Source organism: Ambystoma mexicanum, chromosome 2q (genome assembly GCF_040938575.1).
Source record: "Ambystoma mexicanum isolate Mex_15411 chromosome 2q, UKY_AmexF1_1, whole genome shotgun sequence".
NCBI classification, from domain to species: Eukaryota; Metazoa; Chordata; class Amphibia; order Caudata; family Ambystomatidae; genus Ambystoma; species Ambystoma mexicanum.
The window spans coordinates 684,220,731-684,241,786 of NC_090924.1; the positions used below are offsets into that span (position 1 = coordinate 684,220,731).

A 21,056-nucleotide genomic window follows, 5' to 3' on the forward strand; every position below is an offset into this window, starting at 1 on the left:
GGCAAAGTGGGCTACTAGTGGTTTGTCAGGCACTAGGTTTTTGACACATCAGCGGTGTTCGCAGATTCTCTGCTTTATGGGTCTCTTTGTCTTGCCAATATATATTAGCCCATATGGGCATGTAATGGCATAAATTGCCCATGGTGTATTGCAATTAGTAAAGCCTTTTAAGTGCCAAATTAAGCCTTTTACGTTGACAGTTTTCACATTCTTTGTCAGACGACAGACTGAACAATTTCCGCATTTAAAATGACCACTCACTGGTGGCAGATGCCAAAGTGTTGTCTGTTGCGGAGCAAGAGGTGTTTTCAACACTTTATAGGTGTGTACCAATTTGTCGCGTAAATTGGGCATAAGCTTAAACGCGAAATGCGGTTTTTGCAAAGCAAAATCTTCAGTTTGGATCAAGGGCCAGTTCTTCAAAATACAGCGGCGGAGGTCATTACTAATTGGGGAAAAAGTGGAAACTCATGTGATTTTGTCCTCTTGTACTCTGCATCATTTTTCCAAACATTGGTCTCTGTTGGTATTACGTGCCCTTTTCAATGATCGTTGAATGATATGTGGTGGGTATCAACTAGACACACCTAGTATGTGTGTAGGCGGGTAGCTGTTTTTGTGGCATTCTTTCTATATATATGTTTGCAGTAGTCCTCTGCCACACAGCCCCCTAAAAAAGAGGACTTCATAGCTCTAATTGCTTTCTTTCATGGTCATGGTCATACAACAATCCTGGTCCATACGTAACACGCTGGTGTACGCCGCATTCATTGATTTCAGTGTGGCGTTGGACACTGTGGACAGACCTAGACTGTGGGCCAAGTTGACAGCCTGGGATATCCTACCAGGGCTACTCAAAATGGTCATACTCCTGCATGACCATACACAAGTTAAGGTCCGGATTGATCAGTCAGGTAGGATGACAAGATGGTTGGATACAAACAAGGGGCTAAAACAAGGATTCTGCTTCACCCCCATATTATTTAATCTGTATCTCTCAGACCTTGATGGAGAACTATCCAACTCTGCAGTTAAATAATCTGTCAGGAAACTGTGGTGGCTTCTCTCTAAAAAACGTACTACAAATCTACACAGCAAAAGTGGTCTTGATAATGTTGTATGGGGCTGAGATGTGGGCATAGATGCAGTCAGAATGTTTGGGATATTCAGAAGGCTTAGATAAGCTTGAAGGAAAATGTTTCAGAAAAATACTCTGCCTACCACATTAGGTCCCTGCCGACTATCTATATCTGGAACTCAATTTAACACCTATTGGGTCCAAATTAAAATCACGCTGTACACTGCTGTACCAGAAAATTTGCACCACACCAGATGGAACTTTGCTACCTCTGCTTCTGGACGTGGTTCAAACCAGGGGTAGTATAATGCCAATTATGTCATGCATTAACCCACCCTGCGATCCCCTATCTCACACCCACCAACCCGAGACACATCCTCTCGCAGGGTCACTGCACAAACACTGCAGCAGCAGAGGAATGCAAAGCCAGCTTGTGGCCGTATCATTCCGCTGACACGATTCTGTGCACCATACAGGATGCGGTACTCAGGGCGGCATCGGCCGCGTTTACATGGCAGTTGCCATGGCGGCTTAGCTCACGCCCGGCAAACTTCTTGGTCCGCACAGCATGGCGGCCCCGTGTGTGTCACGTGATATGGCAGTCTCGCTCACGTGACCCAGGAACCATGGCAAAGGTATAAACGGATGCCGTACACGTCACACAGCGCATCTCAGCTGTTGTTTTCCCAGCGTGAGGCATTTTGTCTTCTCAACCTTGTTTGTTGGCTCTTGGCTTTTGGACCTCGGCATCCTGTTTTTGTATTTCCTTTTTGTCTCACCCTTTTGTTACGATGACCTCCGGACTGCTTTCTTGAACTGCTCCGACCTCGGCTCCCGGCTTTTGGATTGTTGGGACTGCCTCTTCTGTACTGCTCCAACCTCGGCTACCAGTTTGGATTGCTTTTTCATTTTCCCTGGGACGACGCCTCGCATCTTGTCAGTCTGGTGTTCTTTGACCTCGGATTACGTTTCTGGACTATTCATGGATCTGCCTTTCTGGAACTACGCTGGACTTTCCATCTCTGTGAAGGCTGTACCTCGCCTTCACCCTCCACTCAGGGGCTACCCAGTAAGTCTCTGCTGCTGCCTTGATACGCCTTCACTGGCTCCTACTGCTTCTGCACACACCTTACTCAGGGGACATCCAACACCTTCCTGGGGGGAACCCTGTAAGCAGGAATTCTGTTACACTTCCTTCCTCCTGCCTTTCCTCAGCTCCCCAACTGGTAGGTGTTTCTTTGTTACACATTTCACTGGTTACATAGTGCCTTGTGTCCTGCTGTTGCAATTGTTTAGCCTGCTTTTTCAATTGCCGCCACCAGGGGACCCGGTGTTCTTGTTCCTGCCACCTGTGGCCCCAATAACTAAACAGCGAGTTGATCCTATCTATCTGTTTGGTGCTTGGGGACAGAGCTATACCTAATCAATGTGGGCCTCAAGTCTTGACACACCGAGAAGCCATTTCCGCCTGATTATGGATACCTCCGCCGGGAACCCAGTGGCCGCTTTAGTCCAGGCCATCATGGTGCTACAGGCCGATATGGCGGCTGCCACCGCTGCCATCCATCAGCGATTAGACACCATACAGAGTGAGCGCCATGCCCTGGCCGCAGGCCCAGAGTTCGGGGATCCACCTGCACAATCTAGCACTTCTAGTGGCAGCACGCCACAGGCCCCAGTTTATGTGCCCATTGGCTTCCCCCGAAAAGTTTCAGGGTGACCCCCGGAAGTTCTGTACTTTTTTGAATCAGTGCAAATTGCACTTCCTATGCCGCCCTCAAGCATTCCCTGACTCCACTACCAAAGCAGCATTTACCCTTTCTCATCTAGGTGGAATAGCAGCAACCTGGGCCAATCCCTTGCTAGAGGGCAACAGTCCTGTATTGTATGACTTCGACCTTTTAGTGGCCGAGATGACCACAGTGTTCAATACACGACACAAGGCACAGTCACACGATCTCGAGCTGCTTGATGTAACCCAAGGTAAAACCACGCTGATCGAGTATATCACATGCTTCAATCAGTTGTCTGTTGAAACAGCCTGGCCAGAAAACATAAAAGCTGTGGTCTTTTATAGAGGGTTAAATGATACCATGATAGACGCTCTGGCCGTGATCCCAGCTTTGCCCATTCAGTATCTCAAGCTGGTGGATTTAGCACTGCAAGTTGATGCACGGCGGACAGAACGGAAAGCCGAGTCCGGACAAGCCACTTCCCGGTCTTTTTCCCCCTCTACTGACGCCACTGGGGAACCTATTCAAATCGGGGGTATCTGTAGTCCAATCACCGCCACAGAAAGAGAATGTCGGAGATCATCTAACACATGTTTCTACTGTGGCCTGAACAGACATTTCGTCAAAGAATGCCCCAGACGCCCTAAACCCAAACCATCAGGTTTTCCAAAGGCTCGTCCTTAGAACTAGGGGCACGGACAGACCTGTACACGAACCCCCTAGCAGCAGCACCTCGCTTAGGATCCACGAAACTCATGTCAAATCAGGCCCTATTACTGCCCACCGATGATACCAAGCACCAAGTGCAATTAGTGGTCGACTCAGGTGCCACGGGCAACTATATCGACAACTCACTGGCTGCTTCTCTGAACCTGCCATTGCAGAATAAGAAACGCCCAGAACCTGTACAAGCAGTTGATGGTACATCATTGATTTCAGGACCCATCAAGCAGCAAATGGCACCCCTGACCTTGGTCATCCAGGATACTCCCAGGGAAACCATCTCCTTTGACCTAATCACCACGCCTCAATTCGGTCTTATTTTAGGAATACCCTGGTTACGTGTTCATAATCCTGTCATAGACTCGTCTTTGGGTCACATATTCTTTGAATCCGCCCATTGCCAAGGCAATTGTCTCACCCATCCCGACAGCATTGAGTCACCCTCCCAGGCGTTGGGTGCCTTAGCCGAGATAACGCTGAACGATCCCCAAACCATGGATATCGATACTCCCCAGCACGTTGTGGGTGCCATTGCTTCCAGAATCTCCATTGAGTATCAGGACTTCTCAGAAGTGTTCGATAAGGGTTGTGCAGAACACCTTCCGCCTCACAGGCCATATTATTGCCCCATCGACCTTGTTCCTCGGACAAATGTACCTTGTGGTCGGATCTACTCATTGTCCCCCTCCAAAGATCAGGCCCTGAAGGAGTACCCGCAAACCTCCCTCCGCTTGGGTCACATTCGACCTTCCAGGTCGCCTGCTGCCAGTCCTATCTTTTTTGTCCCGAAGAGGGAGGGTGACCTCCGCCCTTGTATTGATTACAGATGGCTTAACCTCATAACCATCAAGAACCGCTAACCCATACCCCTCATCAACCCTCTACTCGAGTTCGGTAAGGCGATGAGTGGAAGACCACGTTTTGCTCACAACATGGATTGTATGAATACTTAGTCATGCGTTCGGTCTGTGCAATGCCCCTGCTACCTTCCAGTGGTTTATGAATGACATCTTCCGTGACATTGTTGACACTTATGTAATCGTCAATTTGGACGACATTCTGGTTTTCTCCCCAGTCCTTCAGGAACACGTGACGCATGTCCATGAGGTGCTCCAACGGCTTAAGACACACACCCTCTATGCAAAGCCAGAAAAATGCCTGTTCCATGTCAATGAAGTATACTTCTTGGGTTTTCACATTACGCCTGGGGGTCTGTCCATGAACGAGTCCAAGGTCCATGCAGTTCTTCACTGGCCTGTTCCGACTACCGAGAAGGCTCTCCAATCATTTCTTGGCTTTGCAAATTTCTACAGGCGGTTTATTTCTGGTTTCTCATTCATTACAGCCCCCCTCACTAAACTCACTAGCCCTCAAAACCCTTTTGTCTGGTCGTCCGTTCAGCAAGAAGCCTTTGAGATGCTGAAAATGGCGTTTACCTCTGCACCCGTATTACAACATCCCAACTTAGAATACCCGTTCATAGTGGAGGCCGATGCCTCATCCTACGCATTAGGAGTAGTTCTTTCACAGACATGCCCAGCCACGTGCCTTTTGCACCCAGTAGCCTACCATTCACGCAAATTCACGTCCACCAAACTCCATTACACTGTCACAGAAAAGGAGTTACTGGTGGTAAAAGACCCCTTTCAGGTATGGAGACATCACCTTCTGGGGGACAAACATCAAATCACGGTCTACACTGACCATCGCAATTTACAAGACCTTGCCACCTTGAAGTGCGCCAACAGCCGTCAAGTATGGTGCCATTTGTTCTTTTCTGCTTACGATTTTGTGATCAGACATCGCCCAGGGGTCACACATGGGAAAGCCGACGCCTTATCTCGCTTGCTGGGGGGGGGTCTACCTTCCTGTATTCCCAGAAACACTACTAGACAGGAAACATATAATCTGCTTATGTACTCCCCCAACATTTTATTTAAATTTGTATAGCGCGCAAGCAGCCCAGGGGCATTGAGGCGCTGTTACTTGCATGAGCTTAGTTACAGGCATGGTATCAGTAAGAGGCATATTACAGATAGGAACAAGCAAGGTTATCATTACAGCTTATGTGGTTGGTCAATACAACTTAAGCAGTGGGTCCTATGGTTGGTATTCATGCTGCTGCGAGGGACCTTATGAGAAGAGGGTGGTTTTCAATGCTTTGCGGAAGGCTAGGAGGGAGGGCTCACTGCGGATGGTGGGAGGTAGGGCATTCCAGTGAGTGGGTGCGAGATAAGGGAAGCTGGATCCACCTGCTCTGGATCTTTTTACTAGTGGCACAGAGAGCATGTTGGTGTAGGGTGATCTTGTTGGTCTTGTAGAGGCGACGGAGTGGATTCTTTGTGAGAGGTAGTCGGGGGCAGTGAGATGGATGCATTTGTGTGTCAGTGTGAGCGCTTTGAAAATTATTCTCTCCTTTATTGGGAGCCAGTGGGCTAGTTTTCTGGCTTCCGAGATGTGGTCCCTTTTGGCAATACCTTGGGCTGCTCGGAGAGCACTATTCTGGATGACTTGTAGCCTCTTCAAGTTTCTTTTTGAGGTTCCTAGGAAGAGTATGTTGCAGTAGTCTAGCCTGGAGCCGGTGATGGCTCTGGCTATGTTTGTGCAGTTCTCTTTGGAGAGGAAAGGCCTGACTGCGTTGATCAGTTTAGCATGATACGCGGCTTAGGAGGCAATGGCGTTGACTTGTCTGTCCATGGAAAGGTTAGAGTCTAGATAGACTCCAAGAGTTTTGACGAGTCTGAAACAGGTATTTTGATGGTGTCGATGGTGAAGTGACTGAATTGGGAGTCAAGTTTTTTTAGCGTTTCGGGGGAACCTACCAGTAGGAGTTCTGTCTTGTCAGAGTTGAGGCATAGTCCATTGTCTGCCATCCAGGCTTGGATGGTGTTGTAGAGGTTGTTAAGGGTCATGGAGTCAGTGTCGTAGTTGCCTGTGAGGGTAAGGAGGATCTGGGTATCGTCCGCGTAGTTAGTGTAGGATATACCCATAGCGTCGAGGATGAGGAAGAGGGGTCGTGTGAAGATGTTATAGAGTGTGGGGGAGAGGCATGAGCCTTGGGGCACGCCAAAGAGTATGATAGTGGGTGAGGCAGAGGCTAGACGGAGAATACTTGCATGGTTCTGTCTTGTAGGAAGGATGTGATCCATGCTGTGGCATCAGGGGAGAACTTGGCAGTGGAGGAGAGATGATGGCAAAGGACGTCATGATCTACGAGATGGAACGCTGCAGATAAGTCAAGGAGTAGGAGAAGAGCTGGTTTGCCCATGTCTCTGGCATCGTCCATTTGGTTTTTCAGGTCAAGTAGGGCGGTTTCAGTCCCATGTCTAGGGCGGAAGCCAGATTGGCGGAGTCCCAGGAGTTTGTTTTCTTCGATGAAGTGCTGAACCTGCAGATAGGCTGCTTTGTCCAGTATTTTGAGGAGGAAAGGGACAGTGGTGATGGGTCTATAGTTGTTGGGGGAGGTGGGATCGAGAGTTGGTTTTTTTAAGAGGGGGCGGACCCATGCTTCCTTGAGGGAGGTGGGGACTTTCCCTGTTGCGAAGGAGGCATTAACAAATGCTGTTAGGAAGGGAGCAAGCGCTTCAGTGCAGTCCTTGATGAGAGAGGCTGGGCAGGCATCACCCTTACAGTTGGATGCTTTGATGTTCTTCATTATGTTAATGATGTCCTTTTCCTGTATGGATTTGAAGGAGAAGGGTTGGGGAGGGTCTTGGGCTGGTGGTGGGACAGGGATATGAGTATTGGGCAGGGCTTGTTTGGTAGCTAGTATTTTGCTTTGGAGGCGGCTCAGTTTTGTTAGCATTGCCGTTTGAATTTCGTCACACCAGGCTTTGTCTTTGGTGAAGTTCTGGGGGGTGGGAGTAGGAGTCTCTAGCTCCCTAAAAATTGCAAAGATTTCTTTTGTGCTGGATTGGGCTTCCGAAATTCTGGATTCAAAAGATTTGGATTTTGCCCGGGTGATAGCTTTTTTGTACTCCGTAGAGCAGGCTTTAAAGATCAGCTTGTCTTTGTCAGTGTGGGACGTTTGCCACTGAGTAAGTGCTGCCTTTTTCTCGTTTCGGAGTGCGAGCAAGTCTGGGGTGAACCAGGAGTTAGAGTGGGTGGTGGGTTTGTATTTACGGGGTTTTAGTGGGGCAATGGAGTTGATAGCTGCTTTAATGGCAGCATCGTAGGTTGATGCAAGAGTTTCTGGGTCTGTGGAAAAAGGTGGTCTGAAGGCTGGGCCTTGGAGGAAGGGCAGTAGTCTTTCCTTAGTGAGCTGGCGGGAGCTTCTTGTGAGGCAAGGTGGTAGGGGTTGGGGTGGCGGGGTAGAGGAGCTGGTGGTGAGGATGCTAAATGTGATGATATGGTGGTCAGACCATGGGGTAGGAGTGTTTCCAGTGATGATGAGTGGGCAGTTGTGCTGAGCAATCCAGTCGAGTGTTCTGCCCTGAGTGTGCGTTGGGCTAAAGATAGTGTTCTTATAGCCTAGTGTTGTTAGGGCTGAGTCAAAGGATTTGGCTGCTGGGTCCTTTTTATCCTGGAGGCCTAGGTTGACGTCCCCAAGGAGAATGGCTTTCAAATGTTTTTTGAGGTTGTCAGATAGAAGATGGATGAGGGAGGCTTGGAAGTCTTCTATTGGGCCAGGAGGGCGATAGACAATATGAGCGGTAATGGTACAGTTGGGGGAGAGGATAATTTTGACTTGGAGGTAGTCGTTGTTGCTGTGTAGGGATTTTTCTACCTTTCTAATACTATAGCAGTCCTTAGCGATAATTGCGACACCTCCACCTTTAGAGGGGCAATCTTGTCTGGTGATGGAGTAGCCAGAAGGGAGTGCCAGGGAGAGCGCAGGGCCAGAGGCCTCGTGTAGCCAGGTTTCTGATATCATGAGCAGGTCAAGGTCATGGGTGGTTATGAGGTCGTGGATGTCTAGAGCGTGGGCGCTGATGGATCTAGCATTGATCACGGCGCATTTGAGGTGGGGTTCTGTGACGACTAGGGAGGGGTCTGTGGGAGGAGAGGGTGAGGTGATGGGCATGGTCGGTGTGGAGCTGGGGGCTCCAGTGGTGTTGTGGTGGGGGGCAGTAGAGGAATTGCATATCATACATTTAGCACTGAGGGGCGCAGGTTTAGAAGTGGTGGGCACAGGTGAGATCACATTTGGCACAATAGCATTCACAGTGGGGATAGAAGAATTTCATATCACACATTTTGCACTGGGGGGCGCAGTTTCAGTGGTGGTGGGCACAGGTGAGATCACATTTGGCACAATAGCATTCACAATGGGGGTAGAAGAATTGCATATCACACATTTTGCACTGGGGGGTGCAGTTTCAGTGGTGGTGGGCACAGGTGAGATCACATTTGGCACAATAGCATTCACAATGGGGGTAGAATAATTGCATATCACACATTTTGCACTGGGGGCGCAGTTTCAGTGGTGGTGGGCACAGGTGAGATCATATTTGGCACAATAGCATTCACAATGGGGGTAGAAGAATTGCATATCACACATTTTGCACTGGGGGTGCAGTTTCAGTGGTGGTGGGCACAGGTGAGATCACATTTGGCACAATAGCATTCACAATGGGGGTAGAAGAATTGCATATCACACATTTTGCACTGGGGGGCGCAGTTTCGGTGGTGGTGGGCACAGGTGAGATCACATTTGGCACAATAGCAGTCACACTGGGGGTAGAAGAATTGCATATCACACATTTAGCACTGGGGGGAGCAGTTTCAGTGGTGGTGGGCACGGATGGGGAGAAATTGCGGGTAGAGGTGGTACAATTAGGGGTGGGGTGGAGTGTATCATTTGCTACTGTATAGGGGGTAATTGAGAAGGCTTTAGGCTTTGTGGTTAACCGTCTGAGTATGGCCATGTAGGTGGGAGGGGTGGGTTGCGAGATACGGGAGCATAGCCGCGCATTGCGGATGTTAGTGGGAAGGGGATTGGAGCTGATGGTGGGCTCTATAGTGCGAGCACGTAGTCTGGAGCTCCTGGTGGCCAAGTCTTGGTGTAGGAGGAGGCAGTGGGCAAGCTCCTTACCTCTGTCACGTTGCATAGTATCGTGGCAAATGGCAGACGAGCAGCGAAGAGCTGCAAAGAGGAGTGCAGGCCTTGTCCTCTGGCCTTCTCCTCGCGGCTTCGCCTGGCGGTGAGCCCCGTCTCCCTTTATGGTGGGGGGGGTGGAGCCGGCAGGGCGGGAAGCCGTATCAGGCTGCGGGCTGCGGGCGGGAAGCGGCATCGATTCGGCGGGAGATTCGAAAGATGCTTTTTTAAAAGCATTGTAGGCAGTGATCATGCCTTCCATGGAGGAGGCCTTTGCAATATGCGCGAGACGCGCTGGATCAGCTGGGGCTCCGAAATGAAGATTAAAGTCAGCAGACAGCTGATCGAGCACAGCTGATGGAGGCACTCGCAGCGGAGCTGCAAAGAGGAGTGCAGGCCTTGTCCTCTGGCCTTCTCCTCGCGGCATGTCTACTGACCTCTGTCCGCCAATGGGTGTCCCTGCATCCTGAGCTCCGCTTTGATTGGGATCCGGTATATCACGATGGTTTGCCCTTTGTACAAGACAGATTGTTCTTGCCCACACTGGACACACGTTTTCAGGCTATGGAATGGGCCCATGATTCCCTTATAAATGGACACCCAGGCCAGAAACTTACCCTGTCCTTACTCCAGCGCTGGTGTTGGTGGCCCTCAATGTGTAGGGATGTGTACTCCTACGTGACCAACTGTTCAGTATATGCCCAGTGTAAGACCCATAAAGGTCATCCTCTGGGCTTGCTCCAACCCCTACCCATACCACCCAGGCCTTGGCACACGGTTTCTATGGACTTTGTGATGGATATACCAAGAGTACAAGGCTACGACACGGTCTGGGTGGTAGTGGATAAATTTACCAAGATGGCCCGTTTTACACCCTGCTCAGGTATACCCTCAGCTCCCACTCTGGCTGGGTTATTATTCCGTTCTGTTTTCTGTCTCTTTGGTTTACCCTCTGTTCTCATCTCTGACCGGCGTTCCCAGTTCACCTCTAGATTCTGGCGGGCTCTCACTGGGTTGCTTGGCATTGACGCCCGGTTTTCAACCTCATATCACCCTGAAATGGACAGACAAACCAAATGTGTCAACCAGACAATGGAATAGTACCTACGTTGTCTGTCCTTGCAGAATCAACGTTCATGGTACCATGTACTACACATTGCAGAATTTGCGTATAACAACGCCCTTCATTCCTCTACAGGTTTTTCCCCTTTATACTCCCTTTATGGTCAGCACCCACAAACTCTTCCCTTCCCTGACCTGTCCTCTTCCCGTGCACTTGCTGCCACTGCCTGTGTCAGGGACTTGTCACTCGTCCATGCCCAGACCCTCACTCATCTTCGTGAGTCACAGGCAGTGATGCGTCAGGCTGCGGACAGGAAACGCTCCCCAGGCCCTCCTTATGCGCCCGGGGACAGAGTGTGGCTTTCCACCCGACACCTTCACTTGCCTGGTTGCCGTAAACTGCTTCCCCGTTTTGTCGGTCCCTACATGATCACTAAGATTGTCAATCCTGTGGCCTACTGCCTTTCCTTACCGTTTGCCTGGCACAAACACCCTGTCTTCCACACTTCCCTACTCAAGCTGTGTCCCACATCCACACGTGTTGTTTTGCCACATGATCCTGTCCTGTAGGGTTCCTCTGACGAATATGAGGTCAGCGCCATCCTTGGTTCTCGCGCGACTAGAGGCCATTTATACTATCTTGTTGATTGGTTGGGTTTCGGCACTCAGGAGAGGTCCTGGGAGCCTGATAGTGAGGTCCATGCCCTGCTCTTGGTCTCCCGTTTCCATAAGGACAATCTGTCCACCCCACGGGGTCCTGTGCTTTTGGGGGGGGTCTGTCATGCATTCACCTTCCCTACAATCCGCTGGCTCACACCCACCACCCTGAGACACATCCTCTCCTAGGGTCCCTGCACAAAAACCGCAGCAGCAGAGCAAGGCCCAACCAGCTTGTCGCCGTACCATTCTGCTGACACGATTCTGTGCACCATACGGGATGTGGTACTCAGGACGGCATCGGCCGCATTTACAATGGCAGTTGCCATGGTGACTTAGCTCACGCCAACAAACTTGTTGGTCTGCACAGCACGACAGCCCTGTGTGCGTCACGTGATACGGCAGTCCTGTTCACGTGACCCAGTAACCATGTATAAACGGATGCCGTACACGCCACACGGCGCTTCTCAGCTGTTGTTTTCCCAGCATGTGGCGTTTTGTCTTCTCAACCTTGTTTGTTGGCTCTTGGCTTTTTGACCTCGGCATCCTGTTTTTGGATATCCTCTTTGTGTCACCCTTTTGTTACGACGACCTCCAGACTGCTTTCTTGAACTGCTCTGACCTCTGCTCCCGGCTTTTGTATTGTTTGGACTGCCACTTCTGAACTGCTCCGACCTCGGCTACCGGCTTGGATTGCTTTTTCCTTTTCCCTGGGACGACGCCTCGCATCTTGCCAGTCTGGTGTTCTTTGACCTCGGATTATGTTTCTGGACTATTCCTGGATCTGCCTTTCTGGAACTACGCTGGACTTTCCACCTCTGTGAAGGCCGTGCCTCGCCTACACCCTCCACTCAGGGGCTACCCAGTAAGTCTCTGCTTCTGCCTTGATATGCCTTCACTGGCTCCTACTGGTGCTGCACACATCTTACTGAGGGGACATCCAACACCTTCCTGGGGGGAACCCTGTAAGCAGGAATTCTGTTACACTTCCTCCCTCCTGTCTTTCCTCAGCTCCCCAACTGGTAGGTGTTTCTTTTTTACGCATTTCACTGGTTACCTAGTGCCTTGTGTCCTGCTGTTGCAACTGTTTAGCCCGCTTTTTCAATTGCAGCCACCAGGGGACCCGGTGTTCTTATTCCTGCCACCTGTGGCCCCAATAACTAAACAGCGAGTTGATCCTATCTATCTGTTTGGTGCTTGGGGACGGAGCTATACCTAATCAACGTGGACCTCAAGTCTTGACAAATTAGCAATGTGATGAAAATCATAAAAGTGTTGCCTTACTCACCTATCAAGTGATTTGGATGATTGAATAAACTGGCCACGCAGTAAACTGAAGAACTACATCACCTCGCACCTACGGTGGGAGGGTCTTGAACAGTGCACTACTAAGTTATCTGGCAGGATGCGGGCACTATGTTTTACGGAATATCTTGCTACCCACACTAGGGAGTCGGGGTACATTGAGTGCTTTGCAAGGAAACTATGTAATTTTGGACTACCTAAAAATCAAATTCAATTGTGTCATATCTTTAGAAATTTGTGATGCATTGCAGAACATCCCTCGGGAGGCAAGGCTGTGTCGCTTATTTGGTAATGATTGTGTGGAAACCGTCAAGCACCTGTTACTACACTGCATAGCGCTCTCTTCTTTAAGGACTATAGCACTCAGAAATACTGGCACTACATGAACTCGCCTCTGGAGGAGCTTTGGAGGACATTTATGATGGGAAATTCGGAGTGGTTAATCTTCCATCTCTCTTTCTTATGGAGGAAAATGTATTTAATCTTCCATGTTCTTTTTAACTAACAGATAAAGTAATGTGCAAGTGGAAAATTCTGCTCTTTCTATTTTTTAAAAGTTGTATCGTGTATCAACTGAATGAAAAATATATATATATATTTTTTTTAATTCAGCTGTTGCAAAAATGCACTATGCACTCAGCAAGGGACTGCATTCTTTTAAGTCAATCAGTCATCACGCCCAGCACAGCTTCAAATAATGTGGTAGTTAGCCAGCCAAAAATAGTCCATTTAACATAAGAGATATCACTCATACCTCAGTTTCAAATAATAGTCGAAGACAGTCTGTTTAACAGATAAAATATCACCTATAGGTGCCGAATACAAGGGGAAAGGAGGAAACTTCCCCTGTGTTTTTTTAGCAATGGTTGCAGGAATTTCAGGTTGTCCCTATATAATTGTTTACAGTTTTCAGTTTCTGGCTGTACATACCAGTGGTGGCTACTGATTTTTTTAATTGGGGGGACATAAATATTTATCCCAAATATGCCAGCGCAAACAAGGATATCAAGGGAGCCCAAACCAACCAAGAGGGATGGGGGGGTTCCAAATCTGAAATGGCATACAATAACAGGAAATGGCTGGACTGGCTTCATCAAATGCCAGTCTACCCATGTGATAACACTTCTCATGCTTACTTTATTGAAGTTGCCCAATACAATATGTTATGTCACAGTAGGAAGTGGCAAGACTAGCTGCTCCAAAATGCCAGTCTAGCCACATAATAACACTTATCATACTTCCTTTGTCAACTATGCCTAATACAAAATGTTTTGCCACAGTAAAGAAATGCTAGACTGACTGTATTAAAATGACAGTCTAGCTACTTAATAACACTTATAATACTTGCTTCATCATTGACGCTAGGAGGCAAAGACTTCTTCCTGGTTCCTACACATTCGTGCCAAAGCACTAATGTGCAGTAGCGCCCCCCTTGCACGTACAAACATGCAGTTCCACAGCTAGCATCCCCAATATGTCATGCAAGGCTGGGGAACAAAACCGTCAAACGGAAAACATGTTTCCCGCTGACAGTTCAAGCCAGCCCAAAAGCACTCCCGCAAGTGCAAAAGTAGCAGCTGAGGGAGGGCTCAGTGTTAACACTGGGCTGGCTCTTCGGCTCCTCCATAATGGCTGAGGGTGCCGGCCGGTCGCTGCCCTCTCGCCCATTATGAATGACCCACCAATGGTACATCCTCAATTAATCTATGCACAGGGTCAGTGTGGCTGGACATTGTTAACTTTGAAGTCATGTACGTGAATTGCACTGTGTAATGCAGGTTGTGTCTTGAAACACTTGTGTATAGGCGCGTTATAAATACCATATCATATCAAATTAAGGGATACATAGACATGCCCTACAGTAGAAGGCTACCATGGTATCTCAACAGGTTGAGTCACGGTTGCTGAGAAGTTATATATTTAAAATTGTTAATTTTATGAAGTTTTGCAATTTCTTATTTAAAAAAACAAGTGCTTTCAAATGTGTTTGGCCAGGGGGCCGGGGGATGATTTGTGCTGGTTGCCTGCTTGTTGATTATATTCAGAGCGGGGGGTGGGGAATTCTGCCTCCATAGTGAAAATCTAAAGTTGCCACCCATGAGCCCACGATTGTGTTTCGTAACAACTGCTGTAAGCACAATAGAACCTTTTCTTTGCTATTAAGTAGTTTGATAAGCATATCATATCTTTATCAATATAGCCTGTGATAAAACACAAAGGGAGATGCAGAGGTTATTTGTGTGATCGTCAAACAAGAGAAATAAACACAGTTTAAAGAAAACGAGTGGATGTAAGTTTCAGAAGCAAGTTTCAGTTTGGAAATGGCTTTTTTGTTTTTTTCTATGAAATGGTAAGCTGCACATTTGGAAAACAGTGTGCCCAGTATGTAGGAAGCCTGTTTTTAACAGTAATGCCCCCCACGCCAGTGATATATCTGGCCCATTGATTCCCGTGGTGTCCCTTGGAGGCCAGAAGAAAGAACACAGGCTAAGCAAATAAAGTGACTTTAAATATGTCTGAGCTAGTGTGGTGATTGTGAAAGTCACGTGTTGCAGAAATGGGTCAGTGAGAGCTACACAGGGTGCACCAGGGCTAATGGGGCAGAACTGTGGCAGTGAGGGTGAAATGGGGGCATACATGAGTCAGTGATAGTGACATGGGGCAGAACTTGGGCGTGGAGAGTGACATCGGGCAGTGAGCATAACACAGCGCCACACTGAGCTGCGCGTGATATGGAATGGAACAGGGATCGTGACAATAGAATAATGCTTCAGAACTGGGCAGTGAGACTGAAATGGACCATAACTGAGGTTGTCAGAGTGATGTTGCCAAACTGCTGCCATGAAAGTGACATGGGGCAGAAAGAATAACACGCGGCAGAACCGAAGCACCGCAAGTGACATGGGATGGCACTGGGTCAGTGAGAGTGTCATGGGCAACATTGGGGCAATGAGAGTGGCACTGGTGCAACACTAGGGCTATGAAAATGACATGGGGCAAAACGGTGGGTAAGGAAAGTGATATGGGGGCAATGAGCTCTGGCATCTGAATTAAAGAACTGCCTTCAAATCCTGTGACAATTCCCAAACATAAATCCTTTCAGAAATGGATTGGAATCAAAAGAAATCATCAGACCAGACATGTAATTGTTTTTTTTCCAAAGCTGATAATGACTGCAAAGTAACACATTTTAAAACGAAATATAATGAATGCGAAATGCCACCCAGGGACATAATGCTGTGCCATCCACAGGGACATCAGCGCTAGCACCATGGACACACATTCCCCTCACCTGAGAATCTTGCCAATAATACAAGACTACTCAGTAACCTTTGACCAACTAGACATTTGGCTTATTCATTCTTAAGAAGGTGCCCGATACAGTAAACTGTTCCACCTAGAGGCGATTGAGTTCGATGCAAACGCGTTACAAGTACATCTTTTTATAAATAGATATGCAAAAAAGGGACGGCAAATGGTTTGTGACGTATGGGCACATCCGCACATGTTACCTCGCCAAAACCTCGCCCCCCAGGGCTTCGAGGTTGCCAGACACTTTCCCCCAGAGGGAGAGCACCGCAGTCTTCTCAGCGTCGGTCAGCCTCATCCTTGGCGCTCCTGGGCTCGGGATCAACTTCTGGTGCAAACTGGCAGCGTGCGCGTGTTGGCACGGGCCCCAGTTATAAGGAGAAAGTGGAGGGCAGAGCGCGCCTGATAGGTACCCTTGCTGGTCCCTGCAGGAGCCACCCAGGCTCTTAATCTTATCTGCGCAGGGACAATGCCTCGCGGCTGAAGGGGGCCTCTCCAGTCAGCTTTATCTCGATGTGCACGTGCACCACAAACGGGCTGCCAGCGCCTGGGTGTGTAAAGGGCCGCACACAAGCACAATATTGCCCTGCCTGCACAGGTTGTGGATAGTTGTTGGTACGCCGTTTCAAAAAGGCACTTTGGTGGGAATATGCTGGTGGTCCAGGCAGGAGTGCTTCTAGGTCTGGATAAGAACTGGGGCTACGCTAATGTCGGGACTGTTGGGACTCAGGGCTAGCTAGCCTTTTGGTTGTAGCCCATGCGCTTCTATCCGTGGCTACAACAAAAGACCTGGGGCTATAGTCCCCTCAGCACCCTCAGAAATGCCTCTGGGTCCAAGTAATTATTTTTCTGAGTGTTTTCTGTCTATGTGTCTGTAGGTGTGAGCAGGGTTTGGGGGGATGGGGAGTAGGTAAATGTGAGTGTGTGTTTGTGTTACTATTAGTGTGTCTGCAGTGGGGCTGGGCATTAAGGCTTTGGGTGAGGAAGGGAGGTGGTGGGGGAAAGAGGGTCTGGGGGGAAAAACCCTGCAGAGGAGGTCCCAAATAAAGTCTGCACTCCAGTTGCCCATTTTGAAGTACCAGGAACGTTCACACCAAGATATGTGACGTATGATGAGCAAATAAACCAGCAGAGAGCCGCAGTAGGGCTCTGCCCAGTGCCAATCAGGAGAACAACACCTGTTGAAGTACTGATACCTAGAAAACCATGGACAGTAAGGTATCCATTGAAAAAACCCTACCAGCAAGTAAGATGAAATGAAGATAGTCTAAACACTGTCCCGGGAAGAAACTCAAAAGTCCTTAATGGAAGACGAATGGTGACATCACGAGGGCACGGACTAACGTGCAGAACCAAAAAATGACACACAGAGACGAAATGCCATGAATAAGGATATTGTGAACCTAGAAGGAGAGACGATTTTGAAATATAAAGAAAATTAAGCTGTAAAGCAGGATGAAGTCATTCAACCAGCTAACGCCTGTACACATGCTTGAAACTGCAAGAAAGCTAAGAAAACAGTGCAGCTTGCTATGCTTAGTAGAAGATAGACAGCAGCAAATGCCACCTTTACATATCTACCTCAACGAAGCACACTATACAAGTGCGAGTCCACTTTACACAAAAGCAGAATTAACTCAGGTTACTAGAGGACAAACAGGACAGGATTCGTATTCCAGCTAAAACGAGAAGAGATGGCTGAATCGAAACTCATCAGAGGCAACGTGAGTCAGGAAGAGCCAAGGTCAGACCAATGGAAGGAGCGAACAGTATCTTCGTGGAATCGAAACTTAAGAACAGAATAGCCTATCTCAGGAAGGCCGAGATAATGAGGTGTAGGCAGGTGGCAAGCCGAATAAGAATTAAATGCACAAATTGGAGGAAACCAGGCAGATTCACGGTGTGAGCAGCACATGACCATCCGAGCAAGAAGAAGCACGGGTTCACACCTACGCCTGGCTGTCGCCCAGACAGAGATATCATAACTTCTTCTGACAAGAAGATACAGTTCAGAGGCCAACCACAGCCAACTAATTGACACATAGCCACCAAAGTAATGATTGATTGAAGGGAGGCCGGGTGAATCTACGGGCTGACCATTCTGCGTGCTGCTATGTAAAATGGAGATTTATGCATGGGGTAGAAGCCAACCCAATCACAATGGACCAAATAATCTAGGGTCCTGTAGATAGTAGAACCAATGGGACATCGTACTCTTAGTGACATCTACAAGAGTAATGTTAGAAGGAAGGGCGTAGACGCCCACCTAATAGTGTTTAAACAATCCCCTCTCTCCGTTACCATATACAGATATAGTACCTAAAGTAAAGTTACCTTTTCCTATTTTCCTAATAGAATTGCATGCCAACTTTTGAGTGTTACACATCAATGATGGCGAGTTTTGGGTATAAATGTTACTGTTTGTATGAAGTTCGCGGGAGTTGAAGCGAGACGGACTATCGCATCACTGTTGATTTCCATGTTTCCCCCTTTTTTGTACTTGACATTAAACGGACTCCCCTTTGCCAAAACATGGAGTTGTCCTTATTGATTGGTGTTGGAGTAATATACCTGCACCCTCCATCCATCTCAAAGGTGCAGCTATCTCGTCTCAAAGTACTGTGCAGCAAACCCCAACTCTAGGCCAGCCGGGGGTCTCCCCAGGACAACCCCATATTTACAAGAAATCCCACAAGCACGGGAGGGGGCAGGTGTGGGGCAGGCAGGGATCATAGTTATGAGGTGGGGCTTTTGGGGTTATGTAAGTGTCGTAGTCAACACCATTGAAGCCTTGCAATGAACCCACCAAATTCTAAGCCCTACAGATGATAAAGGCTGCACTCTAGACTGGCTATCAGACATCAACTGCGACACCAATATACTAACCAACGCTCCCTGTTCTTGGTCAGACCATAATGTGATCACATTCACTATCACAGAGAGAACACAATCGGATGCCATACTCCCACCAGCACCGGCTTCCATCTCAAGAAATACACATAACATCACTCCAGCCAACCTACTCCCTCTGCTACTACCTATAACAACCTACTTGCACACAAACATGGACCCTACCTCCATGGTTGAGCTTTACAACCAAACTCTCTCAGAAGCCATTAACAAGGTAGCTCCTTTGAGCAACCGCAAATCTAAATCAATAGCTCACCTGAACTCCTGGTGCCCCCCAATCTGAAAACCTTACGCTCTAGGAAGAGAGCTGCCAAGACTGCTTGGAAAAAAACACCCACAGATGTTAAAAAAGAACACTTCTCTGCATTATCCAAAAATTATTAACAGGCCACCCTCCAAACTAAACGTGCTACATACAACGAGATAATCCAAAAAGCAAACGCAGATACCAGAGGGTTCTTCGCTATCCTACTGGAATGCAAAGCACCAGCTCCTTCATCAGACAACTGCATCAAAGAGCTTCCATGGTGCTTGAATATCCAAAATGCACTCCTCGACAAAATCTCCCTACTCCAAACTAAAATCACAGCAAAAAAACGAAACTCTTGGCAGAGGACCCACCTCTAGACCAGTGACCTCCTCCTTGATCCCCACTCTGTGTTTTGAATTCACCCCAGTCCCAACTATTGAAGTCACCAACATTATTAAAGGGCTTAAAACACCCAGGTGTCAAGGGGATATATGCCCGGCTTCTTTTGTAAAAGACTGCTGAAGAGCTAGCCCCGTTCATCACCGCACTGTTCAATACCTCCTTCGCAACCAGTAACGTGCCAGAGAACCTCAAAGAAGCCTGCGTACTCCCTCTACTTAAGAAGCCTACACTAGACCCTTACATTCCCACTAACTTCCATCCCATCATGACTACCCTTCCTCCTTAAAATTCTAGATAGAGTTGCCTATTTATAAATCCAAAATTATCTGGATGCTCATAACCTCCTAGGCCTACACCAATCAGGCTTCCGCCCTGGACATGGTGCAGAATCTGCCCTCCTAGACCTAAAAATCCAAATGGACAAAATAAAAAATAATGGAAATCTGGCCCTTCTACTCCTATTTGACCTCTCAGGGGCCTTTGACCTGGTCACCCATAAAATCATCTGCCAACAACTTCCCTCAGCAGCCATTTCTCGTTCAAAGCCAAAGCTTGGATAAAGTCTTTCTTATCTAACAGAACAATTAGAGTGTTCTCCACCTCTGCGACAGCCCCTCCTGCCCCAGTCACCTGCGGGTGCCAGAGGGTTCCTGTGTCTCACCGACACTCTACAATATTTTCACTAATGCCCTTTTTGACCTCCTAGACAATTTGGGTGTCACATTCACTAACTATGCGGACGGCACCCAAATCGTCTTGCCTATCTCCGGTAACTATGTCACTGACTCCAACGCACTAAGCCAAATTTACCATACCTTTCAAACCTGGATGGCACAACATGGCCTATGTCTTAATGATGAGAAGACCGAGCTGCTTCTCATTGGCACACAACTTCAGCTAAACAAACTTAATAACTCCTTCACTATTGGTGGAAACATCATCACTGTGGCTAAAGCGGTAAACACCCAAGGAATATACCTAGACTCTGCGCTTTCCCTAACTAGACATGTAAATTCTATATCATCTGCAGCAGTATGCAGAGCTAAACTGTTCAATGCCAGCAGACCCTTCTCATTCACCGACAGCTACATCACATTTGCCAGAGCCCTCATACTATCTAGGATTGACTATTGTAACTCCCTCTTTGAAGGCTCCAACACCCACAATTAAAAAAAAACTACAGGTCATCCAGAATAATGCTCTGACCCACAAATGTCTATGAAACAGTGCCTGAACCTATCTTTCTAGAAAATTCTCTGAAGCCCAATCCATCAGACATACTCGAGCTGCCTACTCACACCTACTCACCATTCCTAGATACAAACGACAAATAGCTGCAGGTAGTAGCTTGTCCGTAATTGCTGCTAAACACTGGAATGCCTTGCCTCTAGCTCTAAGATCTGATGACTCTTTCTGGTCCTTATGCAAGGGCGTCAAAACCTGGCTTTTCTCCCAAGACCTCCTAAGAAATTGAGGCTGCACAACTATGCAAGCATGTGGCAACTATCACGGCCACCAACTCTAGAAACACAGATGTACTCCCAATTACCCACAGTCTCTGTCTGCAACCTTTCTTGTAACCATGTATTT

The 21,056-nt window shown here is 48.1% G+C and overlaps 1 protein-coding gene across 1 annotated transcript in view; it reads right to left on the reverse strand.

Moving 5' to 3' along the window:
- LOC138569679 (hemoglobin larval subunit alpha-like) overlaps positions 1-16,319 on the reverse strand; it is a 47,639-nt gene extending 31,320 nt beyond the window's left edge. Inside the window, exon 1 of the mRNA XM_069647867.1 lies at positions 16,108-16,319. Coding sequence (XP_069503968.1) covers positions 16,108-16,202 — 95 coding nt within the window. The 5' untranslated portion in view covers positions 16,203-16,319. The remainder of the gene's footprint in view (positions 1-16,107) is intronic.
- Positions 16,320-21,056: the final 4,737 nt, after the last annotated feature.